The sequence below is a fragment of the Mustela nigripes genome, chromosome 1 (assembly GCF_022355385.1).
Source record: "Mustela nigripes isolate SB6536 chromosome 1, MUSNIG.SB6536, whole genome shotgun sequence".
In the NCBI taxonomy this organism is placed as follows: domain Eukaryota; kingdom Metazoa; phylum Chordata; class Mammalia; order Carnivora; family Mustelidae; genus Mustela; species Mustela nigripes.
This window is the reverse complement of record NC_081557.1, coordinates 44,882,261-44,890,999: the sequence shown is the minus strand read 5'-3', so window position 1 is coordinate 44,890,999 and position 8,739 is coordinate 44,882,261. Positions and strand designations below refer to the sequence as shown.

Sequence of the window (8,739 nt, the reverse complement as noted above, 5' to 3'; positions counted from 1 at the left end):
AGGGCGGAGTAGGAGTGACACATGTCTACAACTTTGAATTCTCAGAACAGCCCACATGATAGGTGTTGTCATTCCCAATTTACATATTTTAAAAGTTGATGACTAATAGAAGCAATTATTGATTTGGATATAGTTACTTTTTAATTAACATACAGTGTATGATTCGGATGTAATTTTTAATACCTTGGCCTGAGCTTCATTTGCCTCCTCTTTAAGTGGGGACAATAGTGTTACCAATCTTGGACCTGTTTTAACCTTTATAGAAAATAATACTTGCAAAGCCCTGAGCAAGTACTTGGTGTATAATGTTGGCCAGACATTTTTCTTCCTAACAACCTGAGTTATTTTTCTTCTTATTAGAATGCAAAATGACATTAATTCTCTGACAGATGAAATATCAGACAGGGAGTAGAGGGGCATAGACAGGTGAATCTAGTTAAGTATCATTGGAGGGGGGTGAATGGTGTGCGTACTGACTTCCATGGGATCAGACCCCATTAGAAGGAAAAAACTGGACTAACACAACCAAGGGGGTGAACACCTCATAACACATTTTCCCTCCTTCAGCAGAATTGTAGCACATCTTTGGAAGCAACTCCACAGTACATTATTTTTTTAAAAAATTAGACATGCAATGAGCAAATGCCAATCCAAATGACATATCCACAGCAGTTCTTGAACCCTTTCAAGAGGCCATGTCACGAGAACTTTATTTCTTTAAAATTGGTACCACCATATTAGAACATTGCACTCAAAAAAATACCAAGGCAAAACATGCAGCACTGCCTTAGATGTAGCACTGCCTACATGCAACAAGCCCAGGCCCTGTAGGTATCCCACCCAAGGCGCAGCGTACCCCATAGAATATATCCAGTAACAGCACAGTTTCTAATGGTTGCACACATCTGATAATCCCACAGGATCTACCATGTTATAGATTACGTCCATGGCACAGGGCCAGTTACAACCTGACTCAATCACATGGCACACCAGATGGATTCCACTCTTATAGTAAACAAGCCTGCTGCCAACTTCAAAACATTAGCTTCCATCACTGTATCAGGGAAACTAGCTGTAGCCTTAATATAACCTACACTGTTCCCAAATTGAGGCAAGTATCTGGCCTTGGTATTGCTCTAACTTTAGGAAAGATAGACATATCATAACTATCCAGGCTGCATAAAGGATTATCCATCAATATAATATAGTGTGAAGAAGGCAGAAAAGAAGTTTAAAAGCCACAATAGACCCTTTAAAATTTCTGGGAACAACCAGTGTTAAACTGTTCAGGAATGGGAATGTAATACAACCCAGTGAGTGATAAGACTTGGTAGTTCTAGGAGGGGTATTACTTCTCTAGAATCACATAATAGTCTCTCAATGTGTCTATATTTCTTTTTTTTTAATTTTTTTAAATTTATTTACTTTCAGCATAAGAGTATCATTATTTTTTCACCACACCCAGTACTCCATGCAATCCGTGCCCTCTATAATACCCACCACCTGGTTCCCCAACCTCCCACCCTCCTGCCACTTCAAATCCCTCAGATTGTTTTTCAGAGTCCATAGTCTCTCATGATTCACCTCCCCTTCCAATTTACCCCAACCCCCTTCTCTCTAACTCCCCATGTCCTCCATGCTTTTTGTTATGCTTCACAAATAAGTGAAACCATATGATAATTGACTCTCTCTGCTTGACTTATTTCACTCAGCATAATCTCTTCCAGTCCCGTCCATGTTGCTACAAAAGTTGGGTATTCGTCCTTTCTGATGGAGGCATAAAACTCCATAGTGTATATGGACCACATCTTCCTTATCCATTCATCCGTTGAAGGGCATCTTGGTTCTTTCCACAGTTTGGCGACTGTGGCCATTGCTGCTATAAACATTGGGGTACAGATGGCCCTTCTTTTCACTACATCTGTATCTTTGGGGTAAATACCTAGGAGTGAAATGGCAGGGTCATAGGGAAGTTCTATTTTTAATTTCTTGAGGAATCTCCACACTGTTCTCCAAAGAGGCTGCACCAACTTGCATTCCCACCAACAGTGGAAGAGGGTTCCTCTTTCTCCACATCCTCTCCAACACATGTTGTTTCCTGTCTTGCTAACTCCATTCCTTAGCTCAGATCCAAACATCAGCTATCCAGTCCTCCACATTTACGGGGTTTCCTCCTACATAGCATCTCCTTAATTTTTCAGGTCTGCTTTGCAAGTATCATTTCCCTGAACCATCCATCTCACTCTCAGTCCTGTGATATTTTACACATGTGCATACACACACACACACACACACACACAAATTCTTGTTTATGCTTTATATCCTGATTAACAGACACAAATAATAATAAATATTTGCCATGTGCAGGTTCTTCCTTAAAGAATGAAGGGAAGAAAGATGGGAGACATGCAGGAATTTGCTGTATTTGGAAATGTTCTACATGACTTTCTATGTAGGTCAGACAAATACTTTGAAGTGAGAGTGTCTTTTTAACTGTGCCTCATATCACCTTTCTAGGTTTCCTCTGCTATATTATGGAATTAAAGAATGGATTTTCCGTTTCTCCAGAAAATAGGCAACATGCTATGAAAGATGCCAGGGTCTCTCTCTGGAAACAAGAAAAGTCCTGCAAGAAATGTGTCTATAACCAACTCCCAGCGATATGCTGTGTTCCAACAATACACAGTTCCACCCTCCCTCCTTCCTTCTGGTGGGGATTCCAGGGCTAGAAGATGTGCACCTCTGGATTGGCTTCCCCTTCTTTGCAGTGTATCTGATAGCGCTCCTAGGGAACATCACTATCCTATTTGTGATCCAGACTGAACACAGCCTCCACCAACCCATGTTTTATTTCCTGGCCATGTTGGCCTGCACTGACATTGGCCTCTCCACAGCCACCATCCCCAAGATGCTGGGAATTTTCTGGTTCAATCTCAGGGAGATTGGGTTTGGTGCTTGCATCACACAGATGTACACTATCCATGTATGTACTGGCCTGGAGTCTGTGGTGCTGACGGTCATGGCTATAGATCGCTATATTGCCATTTGCAACCCCCTGAGATATAGCATGATCCTCACCAGTAAGGTGATAGCTATTTTGAGCATAGTCATCATAGTCAGGACCTTGGTGTTTGTGACTCCATTCATATTTCTCATCCTGAGATTGCCTTTCTGTGGTGTCCGGGTTATCCTGCACACCTATTGTGAACACATGGGCTTGGCAAAGTTGGCTTGTGCTAATATTAGGGTCAATATTGTCTATGGCTTGATTGCTTTTTCAGTAGGATACATTGATCTTTCTGTGATTGGGTTCTCCTACGTCCAAATCCTCCGAGCAGTCTTCCACCTCCACTCCTGGGATGCCCGGCTCAAGGCACTCAGCACATGTGGCTCCCATGTCTGTGTCATGTTAGCTTTCTACCTACCAGCCCTCTTCTCCTTCATGACACACCGCTTCGGCCACAACATCCCTCATTACATCCACATTCTTCTGGCCAACCTGTACGTGGTTGTTCCCCCTGCTCTTAACCCTGTTATCTATGGGGTCAGGACAAAACAGATAAGAGAACGTGTACTAAGGATGCTTAACCCTAAAGGCTATTGACATTTTGCCCCAGGAGAATTTTCTACGACAGTTAAGGGAAATAATAATAAGATCAAATCAGAAGTAAACAGTGGAAATATTTTTGTAAAACTCCAGCACTCCCACACAGGCCAATCACACTGTACTTCCCCCATTTCTCCTATTTGTACACCTACTGGAAGGCATAGTTCAAAGCTTCTAAAACTCTCTCTACTTTGCCACAAAAAGAATACAAAACAAAACATAATACTCACATTTAAACCACAGTGATATTACAAAATTCCTAAAGGGAGAAAAAGGTTTGCAAAAAGGTGTGGCCCTGGTAACTGCCTTGAATAACTTCTTTCCACATGGAGTTTCTCTTCATTCACATGTCAGAAGAAGTTCATGTCTTGAAATGATCTGGGGTTTCATCAGTATCTAGTAGCAAGAGAAACCAACTTGGAGTCATAAGATCTACATTTAAATTCAGGCTCTGGCCTTGCTTGGAAGATTTACCTGACAGTTTCACTTAGAGCTCTTTGAACTTCAATATCCTTGCCAATAAAATGCTATAAAGCAATATTAATCTGTCACTGTGGAAAAAAAAATGGTTGAAAAAATCTTTGCAGATTGTAAAACATGAAAATATTTGGAAACAAACAAATGTGCTTCTAGCACAGTTGTTACTTCTACCATATGTAGGTTTAGCTTACTAAACCCAATTCTAATATATAGTCACTATTATGAAGTAAGGGTGCTAACTCCGTATCACCCCCAATGTTAGGGGCCTTTTAGGACCCTCAGCCCTTACCTTGATCAGAGGGTCTATCAGGAGACTAGAAAGCCCAAAGAATTAAGAGGGCCCAACCTAAGATGCTCTTATACTATTGGTGGGAATGCAAACTGAGGAAGAACTCTGGAAAACATTATTTCATGTTCTTCAAAAAGTTAAAAATAGAACTACCCTACCGAGCAATTGCATTACTAGGTACTTACCCAAAGGCACAAAAACACTGATTTGAAGGGGCACATGCACCCTGATGTTTATTTATATCATCATTATCAACAACAGGCAAATTATGGAAAGAGCCCGAATGTTTACTGATTAATAAATGGATAAAGAAGATGTGGTGTATGTGTGTATGCGTGTGTGCGTGTGTTCTATATATATATATATATATATATATATATATATATATTCCATTATTGATATATATCTATAATGGAATATTACTCAGCCTTCAAAAAGAATGGAATCTTGCCATTTGCAATGACATGGATGGAGCTAAAGTGTATTCTGCTAAGCAAAATAAATCAGAAAAAGACAAATACCATATGATTTCACTCCTATGTGGAATTTAAGAAACAAAACTAATGAATATAGGGAAAGGGGAAAAAAAAAGAGAGAGGGAAGCAAACTATAAGAGACTCTTAATTATAGAGAACAAACTGAGGGCTGATGGAGGGAGATGGGTGGGGGATGCACCAAATGGGTAATGGCCATCAAGGAGAGTACTTATGATGAGCACTGTGTGTTCTGTTTAAGTGAAGAATCACTTAACTCTACACCTGAAGCCAATATTACACTACATGCTAACTAGAATTTAAATAAAAATCTGAAAAATAAATAACCCACAGAATGAGAAAATATTGCAAATAATGTAAATGATAAAGTTCTAGTACCTGGAGCATATAAAGCCTCTTACAACTAAACAGTAAAAACCAAGCAGCCCAGTTAAAAATGGGCAAACATATTGTGGTTTAACCTTACAAATGAATTATTTTTCAGCCATAATGAAATACTGATATAGGCTACAAACAAATGAAACGAATGAAACATTATGCTATGTGAAAAGTCTAATGGCTATATATATATATATATATATATATATTTTATGATTCCAATTAATTTTAAATTAATTTAAATTAATTTTAAATGTCTGAAATTGGCAAATCTATGGAGATGGAATGTATTTAGTAATTACCAGGGACTGAAGCAGAAGAAGAATGAGAAACATACACTTGGGTCATTAACTTAAAAGGTTGAAGATAGGCCCATGGGACTAGGTCTCATAGCTCTCTAGGGAGGGTGCTGCTTTCAACTGGTACTGCTGTCACAGGAGTTCAGAGGAGGTGCCTTCAGAGGTGGGGCTAAAATGTCTGGGTGTGGAACTCTGTCCTGCTGCTGCTGATACCTCAGAAGAAGTTCAGTGAGGCTGATTGGATCCTGGGAGTTCCAAACCCAAATCTAAATCAAACTCAAACCCGACCAACCAACAAATCCTGGGGACTACAATAAACTCCACCGCCAGGTGAAGAGTCATTGCTCAGGGGTACTGACCAGACAGGAATAGAAAGAAGCAAGTATTCCCTGCCCTGCTTTAGGCTTCCAGTCTTTTCCTGCTGTTCTCTGGGGGTGGAAACTAAAAGGGAGCCAGCTGACAAAGAAGAGTCCCAAAGTCCAAGTCCCAAGTCCCAGCATCCCAAAGCAGATCTCTGGATGTTGGGTCTGGGGCTGAGAGACAAGAGTTAATGACCATGAGGCTCCTGTTAGTTCTGAGTCTGAGGGCTTGTGACCACACCAGGGACAGCTGAGGCAGCATCCTTCACTGTACACCAGCTCCTTACAGCAGCAGCTTACAGAGAATGACTATCTTTTTCAGGTACAAGTTAGTTTCATGTGACATTTGCGATGAGATTTTCCAGCTTCCAAGTCCCAAATGTTAACTGTCTGCTGCACGTTGCTTTGCTTATGTGATGATCAAGGCCTTATTCTTTAAGTCCTCTTTAATCTTGGATATTCTGCTTACTTTGTGCGGTAGTTTATGTATGGATTTGGGCTCAACAAGCATTGCTGGGTGAAATTTTAGGAGTCTCAAATTGTCCATGCTTGATGAGGGAGAGGAGGATGGTAGAATATAGCTTGCCATTTTGGCCAAATTTGCATTGCTGCTTCACCACCTCTGAAAAACTGCAGGATTTTCTGGTTTTCATTTGTGATCTGGATGCTCTGTGTTTCAGGAGGGGGCAGGTATGAGACCCTCAGATACTTCTGAAAGGAGCATGAATTTTTTTCACTTGCTGAAAGGAGGTATCACAGGGGATGTCAGCACTGTTGGGGGCTTATTAACCCCGGCTTTACAAGCAGCCATGTGCCCTGATGTCCACAACCTATTGGACTGAGGTCACTGGTTGAAAGACCACAGTAGGCAGGAGAAACTATATTTGGTACAGAAACACTGGCTTAACAGGAAGCAGAGACTGCAGCCAACTGGATGGAATGTGCCTCTTCTAAAAATGCATTCGGACGAGTTTCTGTGACAGTGACTGTAGGATCAGTCCTGATCAGGACCTCCAGGCATATTTATCTTGTGCAGGTAAAGTCCTTGTCAGAGAAAAAAATAACAAATAAAGTAACCAAAGGTTAAAAAAAAAAAAAAAAACTGGGGGTGGACTGGACTGGACCACGACTGGACACAGATTCAGGTCCTCCCGTGTGGGTATGCAAAGAGACATGGCATCATAATGATGAGGGAGCTGGAGGCTGGCTGAGGACAAAGCAAAAGCTGGCGCCTTGCACCCCCTCTTCACCCTTTCCCCTCCATAAGTGTAGCATCCCTCAGGCAGCCCTGACTGCCATGAACAATAAGCAAATGGTTAACTTGCAGAGCTCACAATCCTGCTAGACAGGAGTCTCCCTTGGCTTACAAATGTTCTAAATCTCACTAACAAAGACGATTGATAGCAGGATTGTGACACCCCACCAAAAAGTCTCCCAACTATCTTAATGTTAATGGCCGGTCTAAAGACAACACTGATCCAGCAGCAAGGGCAAGGCCTCCGGCAGGCCTGGAACATCCTGGCACCTTGTAGGCCCTCTTTAGCATATGAAAACTCCACTGAAACCTCCCTTCCCCTCACCTTCCCCCAACAGCAGGGTACATAACCTGCCATCCCTCACAACCCGGGGCAGCAGCTCTTCCTGCCCACGGGTCCTGTCCCCGTGCTTTAATAAACCACCATTTTGCACCAAAGATGTCTCAAGAATTCTTTCTTGGTCGTCGGCTCCGGACCTCAGCCCACCAAACCTCACCTAGGTTCTAGAACTTCATCAATAACATGTTGTCACAGGGGCAGCTTTCACAGCTGTTGCAGAGTCAGGAGTTAGCTCTGAGGAGGAACAGAAAATGAGCACATCACCCTGCAGGGATTCCTCAGAGTAATGGCAGCTCAGGGCTGCCTTGGGCTCCAGGGCAGACTCTTCCAAAGCTACACTCAGTAACAGAAAAATGACATCTGTTTGCCTACAAGAAGAGGCTCTTATTACCCTCCAGCTTAGCTCTCCTTTCCTTAAGCAGAGCCATAGGTGTGACTCAGCATTTGTCTTTTTTTTTTTTTTTAATATTTTATTTATTTATTTGACAGAGAGAGAGAGAGAGAGAGAGCGATCACAAGTAGGCAGAGAGGCAGGCGGAGAGAGAGGGAAGCAGACTCCCTGCTGAGCAGAGAGCCCAGGGCTCTACCCCAGGACCCTGAGATCATGACCTGAGCTGAAGGCAGAGGCTTAACCCACTGAGCCACCCAGCATTTGTCATTTTCCACAAAAGACTTCTTCACAGGGCTCCCCTCCATCTCACAGCTGCTGGAAGAGTTTATCCACCACCACCTTCCTCCTGTCCCTCAGAGGCTGGAAAGGCCAACTTCACTACTGATGACCTCAAGTGATACCAATAATCTCAACATCCTTGCATACTGATAACAGTGATAGTAATGACAATGAATACGAAAGCTCAAATGTTTTGAGCACCTGCAAATTACCAGTATCTGTGCATGATAACATTAATTTTCTTTTCTTTTCTTTCTTTTTTTTTTTTTTTTTTTTTTTGGTGCAAAATGGTGGTTTAGTAAAGCACAGGGACAGGACTCATGGGCAAAAGGAGCCACTGGACTGGGGCTTGAGGAGTGGCTGATTACACACTCTTAAGAGTTGGGGGGAGTAAGGAAAAGGGAGGTTTCAAAAGAACTTTTATATGCTAAAGAGAACCTACAAGATAATGGAGTCCTAGCCATTGTCAAGTGAAGGTTGTTTACCCCTCTAGCAAGGTATTAACATTAAGATAGTTGGGAGAAAAAAAAAAAAAGTTGGGAGATTCCTGGAAGAATGTCACACAGGT

At 41.9% G+C, this 8,739-nt stretch overlaps 1 protein-coding gene across 1 annotated transcript; it reads left to right on the top strand.

Annotated features, from left to right (window-relative positions):
• Window positions 1–2,662: 2,662 nt before the first annotated feature.
• On the top strand, window positions 2,663–3,604 carry LOC132011254 (olfactory receptor 52E5). The gene has a single exon (XM_059389574.1). It carries the CDS (start codon window positions 2,663–2,665, stop codon window positions 3,602–3,604), a length of 942 nt encoding a protein of 313 aa, XP_059245557.1.
• The last annotated feature ends 5,135 nt before the right edge of the window (window positions 3,605–8,739 follow it).

What these genes read in the sequence shown, in the direction of transcription:
- LOC132011254 (XM_059389574.1), top strand. Translation starts at nt 2,663, where the DNA reads ATGCTGTGTTCCAACAATACACAGTTCCACCCTCCCTCCTTCCTTCTG.